This window comes from Rhinopithecus roxellana, chromosome 16 (genome assembly GCF_007565055.1).
Source record: "Rhinopithecus roxellana isolate Shanxi Qingling chromosome 16, ASM756505v1, whole genome shotgun sequence".
Lineage (NCBI taxonomy): Eukaryota > Metazoa > Chordata > Mammalia > Primates > Cercopithecidae > Rhinopithecus > Rhinopithecus roxellana.
The window spans coordinates 107,840,941-107,860,894 of NC_044564.1; the positions used below are offsets into that span (position 1 = coordinate 107,840,941).

The following is a 19,954-nucleotide window of genomic DNA, read 5'->3' on the forward strand; positions in this document are numbered from 1 at the left end:
CTCAGAAGCTAGGAGAGAAGCATAAAACATGTCCCTCAGAACTTCCAGAGGCAACTAACCCTGCTGACACCTTGATTTCAGACTTTTGGCCTCCTAAACTGTGAGGGAATAAATTTCTGGGGTTTTTTTGTGTGGTTTTTTGTTGTTGTTTTGTTTTTGTTTTGTTTTGTTTTGTTTTGTTTTTTGAGACGGAGTCTTGCTCTGTCACCCAGGCTGGAGTGCAGTGACGCCATCTCAGCTCACTGCAAGCTCCACCTCCCAGGTTCATGCCATTCTCCTGCCTCATCCTCCCGAGTAGCTGGGACTACAGGCAACCACCACCACGCCTGGCTAGTTTTTTGTATTTTCAGTAGAGATGGGGTTTCACCGTGTTAGCCAGGTTGGTCTCGATCTCCTGACCTCATGATCCGCCCGCCTCGGCCTCCTAAAGTGCTGAGATTACAGGCATGAGCCACCACACCTGGCAAAATTTCAGTTGTTTTAAGCCACCAAGTTTGTGGTAATTTGTTACATCAGCCCTAGGGAACTAATACAGATAGACATCTAGATGATAAGGATAAAAATGTAGATAGATAGATAGATAGATAGATAGATAGATAGATAGACAGACAGATAGATGCAAGCTGGTCAATGCCCTTGGTAATTAAGTTTACTTCTGATTATCCTGGAAGCCATGACAAAAAGGAATATAAGATGGGTTGGACATTTTTTTAATTGGAAAAAGAAGAAGTTAACCTATCTTTAGTGCTAGATTCTAAAATAATTCTTTTTGAAAAATTACATTGGGTAACAGAGTTAGCAGTGATTGCAAGATACAAAAACATTTCTCCTCTGGATAACTTTTATATTGATCAAACGTTTGAAGGAAGCAAGAGGAAAATGGGGACTTAGGGAGCTAGCACATTCTGTTTCCTACCATGTGATAGAAACTATATAAGGAACATTAACTTGGTTCTCTCTACAACCCTGTAAAGTAGACATTTTTATCTTTATTTGGAGAGATTTGCCTGGCTTGTCCTAAAAGAAATGAACTTGGGCCTATACCAGTCAATTGAGTTAAGTCAACCAAGGAAGGAAGGAAACCAGTTGCCTAACCTGTGCCAAGTAACAATTACTTGGTGTTTTCTATCATTTGTTGTGACCATAGCTGACGCAAGTCAACATCTTCAAGTGATTCAGAATTGACAGCAAGACAAGGCTGGGTGCAGTGGCTCATGCCTGTAATTCCAGCACTTTGGGAGGCCAAGGCAGGCAGCTCATTTGAGCCCAGGAATTCAAGGCCAGACGGGGCAATGCAGTGAGACTCTATCTTTACAAAAAAGATTTTTAATTTAAAAAATTTGAGAGCAAAGTATTAAGAAAAAAGGAACCTCCCAATCCTGTCCCCAAAGTCAGCATTCCTGAATGATTTTAACCTCCCTGATTGCATGCAAGCCTCTAGGCTATTGTCATTTCAGAGGATCATCTGACCAAGACTTCAGCTGGAGGGACTATAGGATTCCCAGGTGGAGGAAGACCTAAGGACACACAGCTCTGCATACTCAGAATCTAACTCTACCTGGACACATAGAAGGGAACACACTATTAGAGACTTACCAACACAATTATTAACGTAAACCTATGTCAAATTTATTCCAAAGGAAAAGTAACTAACCTAAAACAAGATACATTTGAAGCCATACATTTCTGGATTTGAATTCCATTTCTGCCAATTAACAGCTGAATTACTTAACTGCTCTCAAGTCTGACTCTCCTCATCTGTGAATGGGTATGATAAAACCTGCCATCCCATTTTGTTCTAAGAATAAGAGGTCATTTATGGAAGCTCAGAATGGTGAATAGTATATAATAAAAGTACTAATTCTTCCTCTCGCTACATTAGGATATCTTCAGGTGTCTATGGCTCTTTTTAAAGAAATATTCCCAGAAACCCTCATTAGATTTCCTCATATTTCATTGGCCAAAATTATATCTTCTGCCTACGTCTTAGCCTATCATTGGTGAGGGAATGGGTTCACCATGATGGATTAGGCCAATCATGAGTCATCCCCTAGCACTGGCGATTGCACAGCCTCCCTTGAAACACAGGGTCACATCGAGAAGTGTGAAGGCCTAAACAAAAGCAGGAGTCCCTTAGGAAGGAGGAGACAGAAGAATAGATGTTGAATAAGCATCCAACCACTTCTACTGTCACTCTATAGACTTTGAAAGCTGCTTCTTCTCTCATCCCACCTACCACCAGCCACCTGCACAATGAGGTATTTTGATTTAATCATCTGCAAAGCAAGTCCTCCCAGCTTTGACACAGTGATTCTGGCTTCCCTTAATATTATCCTAAAATATGAATATTCAGTATTCTATACAGTATCATATAATGGTTAGAAACATGGGCTTTGAAGGCAATTCTAGATTTGAATCCCAGGTCTACCAGCTGTGATACCAGGACATTTTATTTGAGCATTCTGAGACTCAGCTTCTACAAACTGGGGAGATAGTCATATATACTTTATAGGATTGTGGTAAAAATGAAATTCAATAGTGCTCTTCAAATATTGGGCATATTCCTAAATATGATAACCACAAAGTTACCCATGTTATTAAGGATTATGAGGTTTCACCATATATGTTACAGGGCTATATGGATTTATCAGCAATTTCAAACAAAATCAAATTAAGTGTAGACCAAAAAAAAAGGATGTTTTGAAAAACAAGTATCAGTGAAAGACATAAACTGTTGAGATGATGCATCTAAAGTACAGCAAAATTTTTTCCATTGCAGTTTTTCACAGGCCAAATTCAGGGGAATGGCAGATGAGAAATTCTAGATGTAGTTAGCTGGAAGCATTGAATAAGAGGCTAATATCAGGATCAACTTGTGCTTGTCAAGGCAATGTTGGGCCCAATTCCAGGTCAGCTAAATTTGAAAGAGAACTAGGAATGAGAATGGAGGAAAATTGTGTCCTTACCTTCAGGGACAGAAATAACAGAGTTCTGGTAACATCAGTTTGTGTAGAGATAGGAGGGCCACACACACACAGAGCTCTTCTTCCTCAGGGATGCTGGTCTGCTGTATGGTGTATCCTGGTCTATGGAATAGGAAACTTTTTTGTAATAATGCTTACCTGGGTACATTTAAACAGCAATGCGTATTCTTGTGTGACATTTTTGCTTTGAACAACCTAAGACAGAATTTCCGGATTGTCCTCACAGAACCTAAAGATAGATGTAATTAAATGAAACCAATCTTCAGTTCATTGACTGAGCTTGGTCTCCTCTGCACAAAGACCCTCTGCCTGCTGAATTTCCCATTGCTCAATACACTAAGTCTCCAACTGTGATTTTTTTCTTAACTTTCTCCCAGAAAAGGTCAGAAGAAGAAAGCATACTTATTAATGTTTCGCTTGTCGTCCCTTTTGCCTCAAATGTCATACACTGCCAGGCTCTGTTAGTGTGGGGAACCAGGATTAACTCTGAAATCAGACAAGCTATCCTTGAAGCCTACTTCAACCACCAACTTACTTTTGGCGAGTGCCTTAATCCAACTCAGCTTTAGCTTCTTCATCTCATCAGTAACTGTTGCGTGGAGTAAAAAAAATGACGGCCTCATACACACGGCCCTCCTCCTTCCCCCTGCCCAGGGGGAGGAGTGCAGGGCACAGTGCAGAAGAACCAGGTATATTCTCTGGCTGGTTCCCCTCCCAACAGGTGCCCCTGACCCCTGAGGATTCCATTCTTCGGTTTACTTTTTACCTTACATACCATTTTGCCAGTTACAGTTCCTGCGTAAGTCTGTTGCTATAGAGCAATTAAACACCGTCTTTCACTCTGAAAAAAATTCTAGTTTAGATAACAAATTATATGGTGACCTAGTAATAAAATTACTAGGTGCCTTTTTCCCCCATTTCTGGCAATTGCACATTAATACTTGGCCCAGTGTAAGAAGCTTGACCTATTCACCTTCCATCTCTTTGCAGCCCCTAGAGCTATCTAGCTGCAGTTTCTCTGGAAGATAAACTCACTTTTTTTCCTGAATTTCAGGGCTTCATCTGCTCCCCAGAGTCACTTAGGAAATTGCAGGTCCAATTCTGCCGACCAGACTCTGGCAATTTTCAAAGAGGAATTTTAAATTGACCTCAGGTGTTTCCCCATAGTCCTCCCTGCATACCTGTGCCTCTGCCCACAGTGGCCTCATTGTCAATCAAAGCCATTAGGGAAAACATATGGCAGGGTGTAAATTTCCTTCATTTTCCTTTGACTCAGCAAAAAAAAAAATTTAACTTTTTTCAACTCCCCAAGTGAATTTAAGAGCTCCAGGGCAAGAGTTTTATGACATCGGTTATTCGCAAACCAGGAAAGCAAGGCAGCAGACCACAGTTTAGCAACCTCTAAAATTCTTCAAGGGATTACTAACATATCCAAATAACTTCTTTTTGCAAGCCTCCCTTAAATAAAAGTTTGAATAATGCACTTTTTACCAAGTGGGACTAGTCAGGAAGAAAGAGGAAACAGTGATCTTGGTGGGGAGCAGATAGAACATTCCAATGATCAAAGGAGAATTTTAAAGAAACTGTTTGCAAAAGTATGATTTAAGGAAACCAGTGAAGATACTCCAGTCTCCCAGGGCAGGTGAAGTGAGGGAGCCATTACCACATCTAGGTTCAAAGAGAAGAATTAAGAGAGCCATTTCTAGAACCCAGGGAGAAACGGCAGAGGGCTTTCTAAGAGCCACGTCCATTTGACCAGGGGTACAGCCATCCCACAGTGACCTGCCTGGAAGACACCCAGGGAATAAATACCTGAGTTTGGTCTCCTCCCACCCTTGCATCTTCTACCTCAGGTCAAGGGAGCCTGTCAATATGGTGCAGAGAGGTCCCCTTCCCAGGGCACAAAGCAGGATGAAGAAAGGTGGAAAGTAGATGTGGAAGGGCAGAAGAATATCCAGCACTGTCTCTTGTGGCAGATGAATGTGGGATGGGGTCAGCCACAGAAAAGTGGCCGCAACCCAACCATCTGAGAGTGTGCAGCCTCTGCATCTCCAGACAGGGGTCCAGCCTGCCGGGAGAGAGACCGTGCCTTGCACTTGTTGAGAAGGAGAGAGAAGTACAATCAAGTCCACTTAAATGACCTTGGTCTTCAGAGTCAGACCACCCTGGCTCTCCCGTCACTATGAGGAGGCAGCTCTATGTCCTTGAGAAAATTACTTAACCTTTCTGAGCCTCAGTTTAATGCATGTCTTGCTTGATGGTTACAAGATTTTCTTGCTGAATCCAGGGATCTCCTCCGCTGTTATTGTGTACTGAGGGAAACAAATACATACTAAGCAAGAAACCAAACACTAGAGTGAAAGCTCTAACCTTGGAACCCAGAGGCCTTGATTACATGGGATAGGGAAAAAGAGAAGCATATGATGAAACTGTTCAAAAGTAAATCATTAAACTCTCCAGTGATTTTAGTATCATGGGAAGCGCGCAGCAGGAAACAGTGGCCCTTATCTGAACTTTCCCCATCTTTTACCTCACCCTATTCCTGACACCACCAGCCTCCAACTGACCTTCAGTCCATTCTTGACCCTTCCTATTCTCCCCCAGCCTTTACCTTCACCCACTAAAAGATGAATCCATAGGGCACGGATGGAGTGAAGATGTCTGTTAACCTCGTTATGAGGTAGTTTTAAAAATGGAAGTTCAAATGGTTTGTTTTTAAGGAGCGTGGTATAGGAGCAAAAGTAAAAATAACCATGGTATCAAAACATCCACATCAAAATGTCATTAACACAAATTGCTTAACGTCCCTGACTTCCCTACACTGCAAAACTGAGATATTTTATGTTTCTGGCTTGGTATAAAGAATAGAGATAACATACATCAAAGTGCCTGACACATAGTAGGTGCTGAATGGATAGTGTTAATCATATTTGTCCTGACACTGCTGCAAACCAGTTCCATGACCTTTGACAAATCACTTCACTTCTGTAAACTTGTTTCTTTGCCTTAAAATAAAGGGCCATGTACCATGGCCAGCAAATAGATGCTGTGATTCTCAACTAAGGTTATTTAAGAGGATTCCTGGCCTAACTAATAGAAGATATGGATCCTGGGGCACAGAGGAGGACAGTGGACTGACCGGCCTCCAGCCTGGGCTCCCCATCCCCGACCGGGGACCCAGACTTGATTCCCAAGGACCACCAAAATGCATATGTGATATATTAATATGTGTTTACCTATTAATATTTATTGAGAAAATGGAGTTCTCTCATAGCAGATCCATTCTTCCCTCTGTTAACTTCTTGGAAGGGGAAAGGGAAGGGTTAGTCAGCTATACATTGAAAGCCAAAGGGAATCCCACAAGTCAAATTGAGAAGCTTCAATGCCAGTCAGTTTTTTCTGTCCAGTTTATCTTTAATTCATATTAAAAACTCAAAGGGAATGGTTAGGGAAGTCGGGGAGGGCAGAGTTTTAATGCCGTCTTTTCTGCTCTTGACAGCTAGCCCACATCTCAACACCCTCCTGCCCCTTTCTCATTCCTACCCCTTCTCTTTTCCATTTAAAATGTCACTATCTGCCATTCAACCTGATGAAAGTTATGGGGAGGCAAGGAGAGTTAATGAGTGTAGATTGCTTTAAATTGAAAACTCGTGTATATCAAGAGCCACCTTGACAGCTGAGTGCTTTCCTTAGAATAGCCTAAGTAATTAAGTTTAATATTTAAGCCAAGCATAAGGTCAGATGGAACCTATCCAGGTAGTGTGTTCTGAAAACCTGAAGAAGCACAAAGTTGTACGTGTATTCTTTTATGACGTGGAGTAAAACTGGGCCTGAAGAAAGGGAAGCCAGTCTCGGAAAGACCTCATTTTCATCTGACTGGCTACAAGAACAATTTCCAAATTCATTCGTTCTTTCTTTTGCTTCCTTTCTTCCTTTCCTTTTTGTTTTCTGTCTTTCCTTTCCTTCATTCCTTCCCTTCCTTCCCTTTCTTTCTCTTTCTCCCCACTTCCCTTCCTTCCTTCCTTTTCTTTCTTTCTCTTCCTTTCTCCCATCCATCCATTAGCAAACATGTGTTTAATTCCCATGTACCGTGTCCCATGCTGGGTGCAGCCAATGCAGAGATGAATACAGAGCTCACAGGCAGGGAGCTCATAGGAGCTCAAGAGAGACTTGTGAAAAAACCCAATTCCACACCGCCACAGGGGCAGCAATAAATGAAGATATAAGGTAAGCAGTGACACAAACAAGGCCATAATTCACACATGGAAGAGCTAGAGGAAACAGAGCAGGCTTCCTGGAGGAGGTAACCCCTGTAGCGGGAGAACCCTCCAGGCGAAACCAGAGTAAAACACTGAGGCATGAAATTATAAGGAATGCAATTTGGCCTTGCCCTTCAAAGACACTGCACCCAATCATACTGGATTGACGGAATTGTATGCCCTCTTAATAGTGCCCCTTCCCCAGGAATTCTAAAATTACAGGTGGCTGCTTTCTTTGGCCCAATTGTTATGCAGTCACAGGTGGACCCACAAGTAAATTATGGGCCTTTACTTTTCCTGCGCTCGGCCTTGTAGCTTCCCTATTACCTCCTCAAAGGCAGTGACATCTTTTCTAGTCTTATATGGAAGGCAGTCTAGAATACAGAAGAATTTCAGCTCTGGAAGCAACATACCAGGATTTGACTCCCAGCTCCACCACTGTGTGTCTATGCAAGCTGTGCAACTTCCAAAGCTTCAAATCTTCCTCCAAACCCGGGAATAATAATAGGGCCTGCCTGAAAGTGTGAAATATATTTAATGAGATAGTTTATGGAAAACATCTGGCTTGACAAATGTGCCCTCCTCCTTCCCTGATTATAGAATCATGCACGCAGAAAAAATATATATATTTGGTGAATAATAAGCATAGACAAGAAATTATAGTTGGTGCACCCACCCTCTTAGGCCCATCTTGGCCCCATCTCGAAAAAAGCAGAAGCATCTTATCACTATAAGCATCTTCTAACTCCAAGATAAACACTCTTTTATTTATTGCTTATGTATGTTACAGAATCAAATAATTTTTTATTGCAAAATGAGAAATGCATGATTCTGGAATGTTCTACCTCTCAAAGTGCTGGTTTAACTAACTTTTGTAGTGTTGTGTTCTTTCTTTCCTCCAGCTCAGTGTCTAAGTATGAGTGGGAAAATATGAAGATGCTTTATACAAACCATTAGGTGGCACTTAAAACAGATCTTTACAGAAACAGTGGTAACTTGGTCTTTGCATGTAGTCAATGGTATTTCAAAATTAGGCTCCTGTTGAACAGGCGCCCAGACCTACAATTCTCTAGTCTTGTTTTCCCCTCCCTCCATATCATCACAAGATTAGGGCTGCTTCTCTGTTGCTCTCTGGCTGCTATAGATAACAGAAGTTTGGATTTTGAGAGAAGGAAAACTAATTTCAGGAAGTGTCTCCTTCACCCTTGCTAATGACCAAGTAAACAGATCTCTCGGAATAAGAGTCCCCTCTTTTATATACCAGAGATTCTTCAGCATAAATTATACCCAAGACCACATACTGTTAAGAGTTCTTGCTTTTCCCTGGTTAAATTCAGAAAACTCATGAATATTGATGAAATGTTATTTACTATGCAACCAAAAGGTATGAATGGTGCTCAAACTGATTAGGACTATTGTGAGACAGTCTTCCTTCCATTTTTTTAGACTTCCATGCACTAAAGTCTGTGGGGGATCACAGGAAATGGGACTCCTCCCTCACCTCTATTCCCTGTGCAGAGAGGAGTTGCCTCTGGGCTCTGAGGATTCGGGCTTGAAGAAAGCAGAGAAAGTATGGAAATGTGTGAAGACTGCCATCTAGTGGTTCTTGATGCAAGTTGTTACAAAATACTGGAAAAACCATCTTTTTTCTTTCTCACATAAGGCAAAAACCAAGTCTAAAAATGTGAGAAATTGCCCTGATACTTCCTCCAGCGTGTCTGAGGACAATTCCTCCCTATGCGGCTGTGGGAGTTGGTAGAATTTCAGGACGTGTTGGATGAGAAGGCAACATCATAGGAGAGTCCTGGAGCCTTTATAGAGATGCCCCTCTTCTTATGCAATATAGGTGGCTTCCTGCAACATGAAAGCTTAGGGCTTGCTGGCCAGGGAAGCCAATGCACACCCATGTGGGGCCTCTTCTGAGCTCCTTCCCTCTATCCTTCTATACAATAAGACTTCAGCCTAGTGTTATGGGTTGAACTGTGTCCCCTAAAAAAAGATATTGAGGTTCTGAGGGCCTAATTCTCAATACCTCAGAATGTGTTCTGGTTTGGAAATAGGGTCATTGCAGACAGGATTGATTGAGCTGAGATGCAGTCATATTGCAGCAAGAGTGAAGCCCGAATCCAGTATGACTGGTATCCTTATAAGAAGCCATCTACGAAGACAGAGATACTCAGGGAGAGCACCATGTGCTGACGAAGGCAGAGACTGGATTTATGCATCTGCAAGTCAGGAAGGCCAAAGATGACCATAAACCACCAGGAGCTAGGAAGAGGCAAGGAAGGGTTGCTCTATAGGTTTCAAAGGCAGCATGACCCTGCCAACTCCTTGATTTCAGACTTCTAGCCTCCAGAACTAGGAGACAATAAATTTCTGTTGTTTAAGCCACCCCATTTGTGCTGCTTCATTACAACAGCTCTTGCAAAATAATGAATACCCTCCACATTTTACTTCTAGTGCCTCTTTCATCCCAGCTCAGGCTCTTCTAGACAAGAATTTGTAGTTGTCATTGTTTCCTAGCTGCTCTCCCAAATACTGGTCTCTTGTCCCGTTCAATCTACCCACAATGCCAGATTAATCTCTGCAAAATATAATTCTGATTAAGTTGTTCTTTTGATAAAACTTGTGCTTTCCCTACTGGATAGAAACTGAATGTCTTAGCCAAACATTCAGAACCCTGGTTCTGTCTAGCTCATCTTCTGCTACTTTGCTCAAGTACTTCAGCCATTATAAGCAACTTGCTAATATCTACACCTGCACTCTTTCCCACTTCTGTGATTATGGTACTTGTTCCCTTTGTCTCTCTCAAATACTTCATGAAAAAAGAAAAAAAAGATCTTCCTGTATTATTTCCAGAAAGAAGTAATTTCTCAATTCTCTGAGTTCTTATAGTTCTTTTCCCTTACCTCTCTGCTGACATGTTTTGTTGTTCATCTTGTGTTATTAATTATAACTCTTTAATGCCTCAGTTCACTCAGTGATCAGTAAGTTTTCTGAGCAAAGACCATCTCTGAATGTCCCAATGCTTTACATGTTAAAACATGATTGAATAAACAATGCCCTATAAAGAATAATTGAGTAAATGTTGTCTTTTCTTCAGTGTACGGGGAACAGTCAAACCATCTTATTACTTCATCCAATCCCATGCTCTCCCTTGGCCTCCCTACTCCAGTCACACTGGCATTCTTTCAGTTCCTCCTACTTGTTTTGTTCCTCCTGCACATGGAGTTTCTTCTACTTGGAACACTCATTCCTTCCCAGAACATCCAGTTAACTTCTGTTTCTTGAGATTGTAGATCAATCATCATTTCCCCAATAAAATTTTCCTGTTGTCGAAACTCTCCTGGCACCATGTACTTCTCATCTGTAATACTCAAGGCAGGTGCTCCTTTACATCTATGGACATGATAATTTGGTTAATGTCCATGTTCCCACCAAAACTGTAAGCTCCAGGAGAACAGGGACAACAGGAAAAGCATCCACTTTAGGTCAGTATTATATTCTTCTCACATAGTAGATCCTCAATAATTATTTGCTGAGAAAACAAATAAATAGCTGAGTATATCTGTGTGTATGTATGCACACAGTCTCTTTGAGTTTTTAGGCAAGCCTAAAGTAGGCAATAATTATAATCTCTACCATTCCTGTACCTACTATGTGATAGGCATTGAGCCTCCTTCTTCTTATAATCTATCTCATTTAATCCTGAAAGTGATGCTATGAGTTAGTAATCATCATCCTTGTTTTACAGATGAGTGAAAAGATTCAGATAAGTAACTCTGCCCAAGGTCACAAAGTTGTTAAATAGCAAAACTTTGATTTAAAACCATACATGCCAAAAACTCATTAAGCACCATCTCAGTATTACAAAAGAAAACCAAACAGATGACAAACCTGATGCTCAGAAACAGTTCAAACTCGGGCTATGTGGTTCTACAGTCTACACTGTGGCTAACGTCAGTACACTTAGATATCAAATATGGTGACTGGCAATGCTACAGAAAGGTGAGAGCTTCCAACCAAATGTCAAGGATATAGCTTCTAGAACAGCTGTGTGATCTGGTCTCCTGACTGGCTTGAAAAAATGAAACCTTATGTGAACCTCAGGTCTCATTTCCATTTCCATTGGTTTGATTTTCCAGTGTCAGTTATTTTTACATGTGACCTACTCATATTTCTTTATCTGAAAACTTTTGAAGGAAAAAAAAATGACTTACTGAAATAGAAGTTGCCATCAAGGCTCCTGGTTTCTTCCAAAACAGTTAGTCAACCCTTTTAATTTGCTTGCTTCAGTGAATGTCCTACAGTCCACATCAATCCACAGTGATGAACAGAAAAGTAACAAATAGTGTTTTCTATGGAAATTACTAAGAATAATTTACAGAGAAAATTGAAACAAATGGCATTGTGTCCCATAATAATGCTGAACTACAGTTTGTGAAATGTAGAACAATGAGAACTCAACTTCACATTGACTAAAACTCCAGATCTAGCATAATGTTATATCCTCTACAGCACAGAGTAGAATAGTTCTGCTTATACACCTGAATTATTTCAGTGAAGTGTTACCACCTTCCCAGTACTGTGTAACCATTCTATATTCCTGTGACAAGATTTCACCTTCTTATGTAACATTTCTATATACACTACCTCATCTGATTCTTACAATAACACATCAAACATCAATAGATAAAGCAGGTGTAAGTATTATCATCATTTCACAGTTGAGTATGTTGAGGCTGGTACAGCAATAGCTTCACTCAAAGGCTCACAGCTAACGAGGTAAAGAGCTGAGGCTGGAACCAACTATTTACCTCCTACGCTCTCTCCTTTACCCTTTGCTACCTCCTAACCACACACTCACATAGGGAAATACAGCTGACTAAGAGTTTTCGCACCGGAAGCTCCTTTCTAAATGACTATCAAGGAATTACTCAGAAGAATGTAAGTGAGGAATCCTTAAGAGTGCCTGATGGGCCAGTGATGTTGGTTACTGTGTTTCTCAAGTCTGCAATGGAAGGTCTGTAATCAGTCCTCAAACAGTTCTGAACAGGAGGAGCCAACTTTTATGCTGGTATAGTGTGTGAGCAGCCTGTGGCATACTGTAACCAATACATGAGGAGTGTTGTTAAATGGCTCTATGTACACTTAAGTGTCCAGGGCAGGCTGGTATCCTTTAAGACTTCATCTCTACTAGCAGGGTAAGTAACAATAAAATTAGTAATAATAGCAATAATGATAATGACTTATTATATTGACTAACATTAGCTTTAATACTCATAAAACTATACAAAATATATATTATTAGCCCCATTTTTCATATGAGAAAACTAATGTCAAGCGACTTGTCCAAGGTCTTACTGCTCCTAAGTGGACAGTTAAGATTTGATGTTGTCCCATTTGAAATCCTTTCTACCTTATAATACCTAATTAATAATACTTAATAATACCTCTTTTTAACCTAATTAATTCAGTCAATTATCAAATATTTTAGCTTCCAAATCTTTCCATTTCCATTAAACTGTCTAGATCTGTGCTGTCCAATATGATGGCCACATGTAGTTACTGAGCACTGGGAATGTTATGAGCTCTAATTGACATGTGCTGTAAATATAAAATACAGTACAAAAAAGTATAAAACAACTCATTCATAAATGATAATATTGATTACATGTTGAAATGGTAACGCTTTGGATATGTTGGGTTAATATAAATACATTATTAAAATTCACTTTTTTGCTTTTTAATGTTACTAAAAATTTTAAATTACATATATAATTAGACAGTACTGCTATAGATTATTATTTTAAGATTCATCTACTTCATCCCCACATACTGATCTCACAGAGAATCAACCAGTATGAAAATGCTTTTGCTGTTGAATTATTCTCATGGCATGAGCCTATAACATAAGATATCAAAACACTATGTTCTATAGTATATGTCAGACTGTCTTTATTTTTTACCATAATCAAAGCAAGAAAATATGTCATATTGCAAACCCGGAATGACCTGGTATTCCTTTATCATATATACATATACTATATTTAGTTTTAACAACTTTATGAGGTAAACTTTTTACAACTTTATAAACAACTTTATGAAGTAATAGTACTTCCCCTTACTGATGATGCTTTCTCTTCAATTATCTGCTATTCTATTTTTTTGATGTTGCTTGTAACTCACTAAACCAACTTCATCACTCACTAGTGTGTTGTAACCCACAGTCTGTAAAACTCACAAGAGTGTCTGCAAGTGAGATACTGATTCTGTCTACACAGAGGTGAAGGGATATTTTAGCAAATAATAAGATGGACCTGGCAGTAATGAATGAGCTGGTGGAGGCCTATAGCTATAGCAAGATCTGTGGCCTATTCAGTTGGCAAAACTGAAGGGAGTTCAAAACGCTTCCTCTCTCCTATAGAGTCAGCACGAATGGACCTGTCTAATGCCCATCTGTTGGTCTGCTCAGCATTACCCCATTCTTATAAGGAAGAGCATGTGCTTCTTTTGGTACCTGTTCTTCCTACCCAGCCCCCACATCCCCCCACCAGCTCCACCCATGAGGTTCAAATGGAAACTCCCATATGTTATAAACCATGTCTGATGGCTCATAGGTGGGAACCCAACCCAAGTGAAACCACTCAGAGCCTACTCCTGGGATTTGTGGGCATCTAACTAGAACAGGGAGAAGTCCGTCTTTTCTGATAAGAAAATCCCCAAAGTCTTAACTTGGAATCTGTCACTAGTTGTGTCCTCTGCAATGCAGAAGAATTCCTTTATCATAGGAGAGAGTGAAGGAAAGAGAAGCAGAGGTGAAAAGCACAGAGAGGTCAATGGGCCCAACTCCTTGCAGGGCCAGCTTCGTGGGCATGTGGCCCATGCAGTCACTTAAGGTCCCGTAGTTGGTTTAATATTCTGCTGTGGCCACCTTGAAGCTCTTAATCATTTTCAAACAAAGGACACCGCAAATTACATATCTGGTCCTGAGGCGTTGGTTCCAATTTTTCCTTAAACCCAGTGGGATCCTCATCCTTCCTAAGACTGAATCATTCAGCTCTTCTTTAGATTATGTAAGATTCTTCCAACAAATTATCTTTTGTGCTAAACTTCTTAGAGGTAGATTCTTTTACTTGCAGACAAGAAACTGGACTACACTGTGGTCAAAGACACAAGATGAGACCAGTAACACAATTCTAGAGGCTCCCAGCCCCATTGCATGCCCAAAAGATAGAGTTCTGTCCTTGCCCCTCAGGTTTCTGATTTTTTCAGAACTGCACCTGCAGGGCCTGGATATCTCCCCAGAGAGTCCAGAAAGGTCTTTGTGCTTTAGAAAGAACACAGGTTACAGTGGTTGGTAGCATTTAGAGACCAACACTAGTTTTAGGCATCTTGTAATATAATTTAAGGTGATGTCCTTAATATTGCAAATTCAACAGGTTTATATCCAAACTGTACCATGCTCGTTTCTCTGAATAACTGAAAAGCAAGCAAATAAGTAAAATAAAACATGTTCCAATATCACAGTCTAATTGGGAAAAGGGGTTTCATTTGTGTAATGCCCATAATCAGCTTTAAAACATATCCATAGATTATCGTTTGTTTACAGAGGAAAGTAAAATGGCCAGACCTAATGATAAGGTGATCAGTGGCTTAGTTTTGCTAATTCCAGCACAGTTATCTTTAGACTGATATTTTGGCTGAACTATAGAACACAGAACTTGCCAACATTTTTTAAAGTGAAGGAGTGTTTGCCTCTTTCAGTTTGATTTAGTGGCCTGAGGTTCCCCCAAGTCCCTCTGAACTGTTTGCTCTTGAACCACATTTATTTCTTATGCATTTGGAGTAATTGATGTGCTCCTAAGGAAGAAGGAATAGGAGGGAGCATGTGAAATTAGTCATCAACAGAAAGAACAGATCTAGTTGAAACAAAAGGAGAAAAGTGAGATCATCCAGAGGTTACTGTCACTCTCAACACACACAAAAGGTTTCTTTGGGCAGACTGCAGACATTCCCCCAAAGTATTCTGCAGAATAGCCGCCAGGCACCAACAACAAAGATGTGACTTGGGCATGAGATGATGGATTCAAGGGAACAGAGTTAACAGAGGTTGTGTTCTTGAGACCTGTGTCATCTTGAAAAACGCCCTGAATTCGGCATTGTTTATATTCCTCAGGAATATGTTAGTGCCTATAGGTGATCCATGTGAGAAATTCTGGTCGGTCTGGTCTCTTACAAACACTCTGAATCCTATGTCCTGAAAAAGTTACAGAAGGATGTCAATCCTGGCTTCCCCTCCCAGGGAATCGTGGAAAACATACTATATCAATGCCTTGATGTGCCACCTTGTTTCGTCCTTACACTAAGTCTGTAAAGCAAGTATACAGTGTCCTTGGTTGCAGTTCAGTCATTCGGCATATATTTACTAAGCACATATTGCCTGTGAAGTACTATGCTTCTGGGATACTGCAGCGAATAATACAGATGTGACCCTTTCTCCTTCGGGGCTTACTTTCTCAGACAAACAAACAAAAACAAAACAAAACAAAAAAAAAGGTGGGGGGAGAAATAAGTAGATAAAATAATTGCCAGGGGAATTAGGGTTATCATGGAAAAGTACAAGGAGTTTGAGAGGATAAAGAGAAGGGGCAGCCCAGCTTTCCACCTCTGCCTCTCCCAGGCACCCCCAGGCTCCATTCTCTCCTCCCTATACCCCTGCCCAGACAGCACCCACCTCCCCTTCCGCCCCCTTTTCCCTCCTATCTCCGCTCCCTCTCTGACCTGCCGCCCCTCCCTCCGCTCCCCTGCCCTTCTGCTCGACCAAGGCCCCCGGGAGCCCTCTACCCCCACCCCATGGCCCAACCGTCCGGGCACGCGCTCCGCCCGAGCCCGCCGCCCCTGCTCCCTCCTCCCACCCTGTGAGCCGTGGCCCTTGCCAGATGTCCACAATGGGAAATGAGGCCAGTTACCCGGCGGAGATGTGCGCGCACTTTGACAATGATGAAATTAAAAGGCTGGGCAGGAGGTTTAGGAAGTTGGACTTGGACAAATCAGGCTCTCTGAGCGTGGAGGAGTTCATGTCCCTGCCGGAGCTGCGCCACAACCCGTTGGTGCGGCGAGTGATCGACGTCTTCGACACCAACGACGATGGAGAAGTGGACTTCAAGGAATTCATCCTGGGGACCTCTCAGTTCAGCGTCAAGGGCGACGAGGAGCAGAAGTTGAGGTTTGCGTTCAGCATTTACGACATGGATAAAGATGGCTACATTTCCAACGGGGAGCTCTTCCAGGTGCTGAAGATGATGGTGGGCAACAACCTGGCGGACTGGCAGCTCCAGCAGCTGGTCGACAAAACCATCATCATCCTGGACAAGGATGGCGATGGGAAGATATCCTTTGAGGAATTCAGTGCTGTGGTCAGAGACCTGGAGATCCACAAGAAGCTGGTCCTCATCGTGTGAGCCTTTTTCTTACAAGCACCACCCAACAACTTTTGCTTTCTTCCCTACCTCTTTTGAGATTTGCTCAAGATGTCCAACTGTCTCTCTGACTTACCTGGAAGTATTTCTCTTTGTGAAGCCATATGTCCCAACAGGAGCTTCATCACCAGCTCAGTGCTATTAATTCTTCTCTGAATGACTCAGGGTACCCTATGAGGGGAAGAGCAAGTCAATTGAGCATAGTGGGGAAAGAAAAGGAAATGCCTTTTATAAACATCTTTGTTTTGATCCAAAGACCAAACTAGAACTTTGAAAGTTCAAAAATAAGAAAATATACATTTTTGCTGTTATTTTTGATCATTTTGTTTATGGGAGGAAATTTATAATTTGCATGGGTGTTAGGTGAACTGTTTTCATTTGCTTGTGTTCAGATATCTTGCCAGATTGTTAACTTCCTATTGTAGCAACAGGGACAAACATATTTATCTTTGCTGGGCATCTTGTAATCACTTTTCTTGGGGGACAAAATCCTATCTTTTCCTTCAGCAGATTGCAGCCTCATTCCCCACAATGCATCCAGAAATCGCTGTGCATGTTTGAGGGGTAGGAGTTCATTTGGCCTCCTCCTGACTCATTGCTCCAGCTCCTGAACAGAAACTAGCTTCAGGGCTCTTATAGGAAATGCTAAGCCTGGACTGAGTGCCCAGCTCAGTCATCATCCTCATTGGCAGTGGGTTTCCAGGGTTGGCAGCCCACACAGCATTAAGTTCAATGAAGGGGACCTCCAGCTAAATAGGGCAAGGAAAGTGTTCTCCCAGAAAGTGCTCTCACCTCAGACACTGGTTCCTACCCCCCAGGTGGAGAGAATGGGACATTCAGTTAGTTGTCCCACGGAGGAGAGGCAATAAAGATTCAGGCTGCAGTGGAATCTCCCTAGGATGCTGAAGTGGCATTATGTCTGTTGCTCAGAGATGCAGAGACTGACAATTGTGTCTCCACAGCAGAGGTGGATGCTGGCTACACTAGCTGTGCTGATTTTGAAAATCAGATCTGGGGCATAGCAGAGAAGCTGAGAGCTCTCTCATTCCAGGAAGCCTTTTCTCTCGTGGAACATTCAGCGCAGAAGTCCTCACACCCTAATAGATTTCCACCACTGGGAGCCTGTGGTTCCGGGGGAGATCCAGAATGCACGTGTCTCTTCCCACTCATTTATGTCATGTTGGTAGCTTTAGATCAGCCATGGTGAGAAGAGAACAAAAGCTTTTAGTTGTTTTTGTTTTGGTTTTGGAGAATCAGTACCAGTAAATACATCACTGCCTGTATGCCAAATGTTACCAGCTCCCTGAGGTCCCACATACTACTGTCAGTTCTCAGAGGACGAACTGTCCTCAGAAGAGCAGGGCTAGGACTTGTCCCAGCATCTGCGGCTCCACACCAATCCCCTTTCTCACAGAGAACCACTTCCCATATAAGATGCTTAAGGCTCTCAAAACAGCAGAACAATGAAACATACTCTCCCTACACTTGCTTAGCCAAGGGATACCACTCAGGTAACTTTTTTCAGGACATGGAAGATCTGTTTCAAGGGGATTTACCACTATTTTATTTGGAAGAAGCTGGCAACTGGTCTTGACCAAAAATAGGAAAAAAAAAAAAGTTCACAAATTTAATCACTTTCAGGGAACCCATCTATCAAGGCACCCTACCATATACTTTTTTATTTAATAGATTACTTAGAAACCACAAAAATAGGAATTCTTGCCCCTTCAATTCCTGTTCAACCCTAAAAATTGTGATAAACGCTCCCAACCCTGTGGTGATTAGGGTTATGCAATGTCCAAAGATTCAGACACACCTAGGTTTGGATCCAGTTGCAACTAGCTTGTTATCACACTGACTTCTTTTTAGCTGTGTAAGCATGAATAATTTACTTAGCCTGTCTGTGTCTTTCCTCCTAATTAAAAAGAGGATCCTTCCCAGGGTTATTTTGAGGATTCAAAAAGACATGCCACACAGCTGGAGCACAATTCCATTTCATTCAACTAATTCCCTTCCCTTCCCCCTTCCTCCCCTTCTACAAGATCAATATGTAAAGGAGACATGAGGCTCACTGGTTGCTTTTGAACACTTACTTAGTTCTTAGCTACACCCACTCTAAAATTAACTGGACATTTGTGTACAGCCCATATCCAAGCCCAGAGAGAAAACAATGGGAACAATTTCAAGGTCCTCCCCACTCCTTCATTTGCAGAGGGGACAATAGACTTTCTGACTTGAGAGCTGGAGAAATTTTAAAAGAAAATTCTCATTCCAGCCCAACCTATTTAACTTTTTGTGGAGGAATTTTACATGGAGAAAGTGAGCACATGTCATACTAGCCAAGAGGACATTATTGTCATTAAAGAGAGACATTATTTATATACCCTGCAATGTGCACATTAAAGTATGGAAATTTCAAAATTATGACCAAGGGTTTGAAACATATTGGATTACATGCTCACATTTAACAAAGAGAGGAAATGTATTTCAGTTTCTGGAGTGGCTGGAATTTACAAGCTAATTGTCCAATAAATCTACTCAAGATAATTACCTAAGGCTTTGTGGCAATGACCTTGAACTGAGAGCCTGTATCTGGATTTAGCACTGGAAAGATCTAACTGGATATTTGGGTTAAAAGAATCACATTTATTCCCAAATCAGAATGCTTTGTTTTTCCTGTCAGTTAATTGCCAGTTGCCAACAAATCTAGTTCTATACAGTTTCTTGGGATGATAACAATAAATATTTATTGAGCAATTGTCCCATAACTTTTGATATAACCTTTCTTATACATATAATTTAATCATCATAACAACACTGTGAGTCTGGTGCCATTATTTCAGCATTACAGATGAGCCATGTAGAGATCTAGAATCTTCTCCAAAGTCACCCAGCTGGTAAGTGGCAAAGCAAGGATTTGAACCAGGCTTTCTGACCCCAAATCCTGAGCTTTATTTCTACCTCTCTGCATTTATCTTATTTTTATAGTTCCTATATCTACCTGTCACAAATTATTTATTATAGTCTTAACCATGTATGTAATCAAATCAAGCCTCAGTTTTCATAAATGATGAAACTGAAGCCCAAAGAGGTAAACTGCTTGTCAAAGAACAAGCAGCCTCCACCTCTTTGGTTCTATGCATTGCAATGAAACAGATATGTTAGACAAAACACTTTTAAACCATGTTCCACCTTTGGCTCATCTTGAGAAACAGGTGACAGTATTTAG

General features: G+C 41.3%; 2 protein-coding genes across 3 annotated transcripts in view; both read left to right on the forward strand.

Moving 5' to 3' along the window:
* GRIN3A (glutamate ionotropic receptor NMDA type subunit 3A) overlaps positions 1 to 19,954 on the forward strand; it is a 179,856-nt gene that overhangs the window by 138,830 nt on the left and 21,072 nt on the right. The gene's annotated exons all lie outside the window — the stretch shown is intronic.
* On the forward strand, positions 16,121 to 19,482 carry PPP3R2 (protein phosphatase 3 regulatory subunit B, beta). Its single transcript, XM_010374157.2, has one exon. It carries the CDS (start codon positions 16,186 to 16,188, stop codon positions 16,705 to 16,707), a length of 522 nt encoding a protein of 173 aa, XP_010372459.1. The 5' UTR covers positions 16,121 to 16,185; the 3' UTR covers positions 16,708 to 19,482.

Bases quoted from the DNA above. Each gene is read 5' to 3' on its own strand.
- PPP3R2 (XM_010374157.2), top strand. From the start codon at position 16,186: ATGTCCACAATGGGAAATGAGGCCAGTTACCCGGCGGAGATGTGCGCG.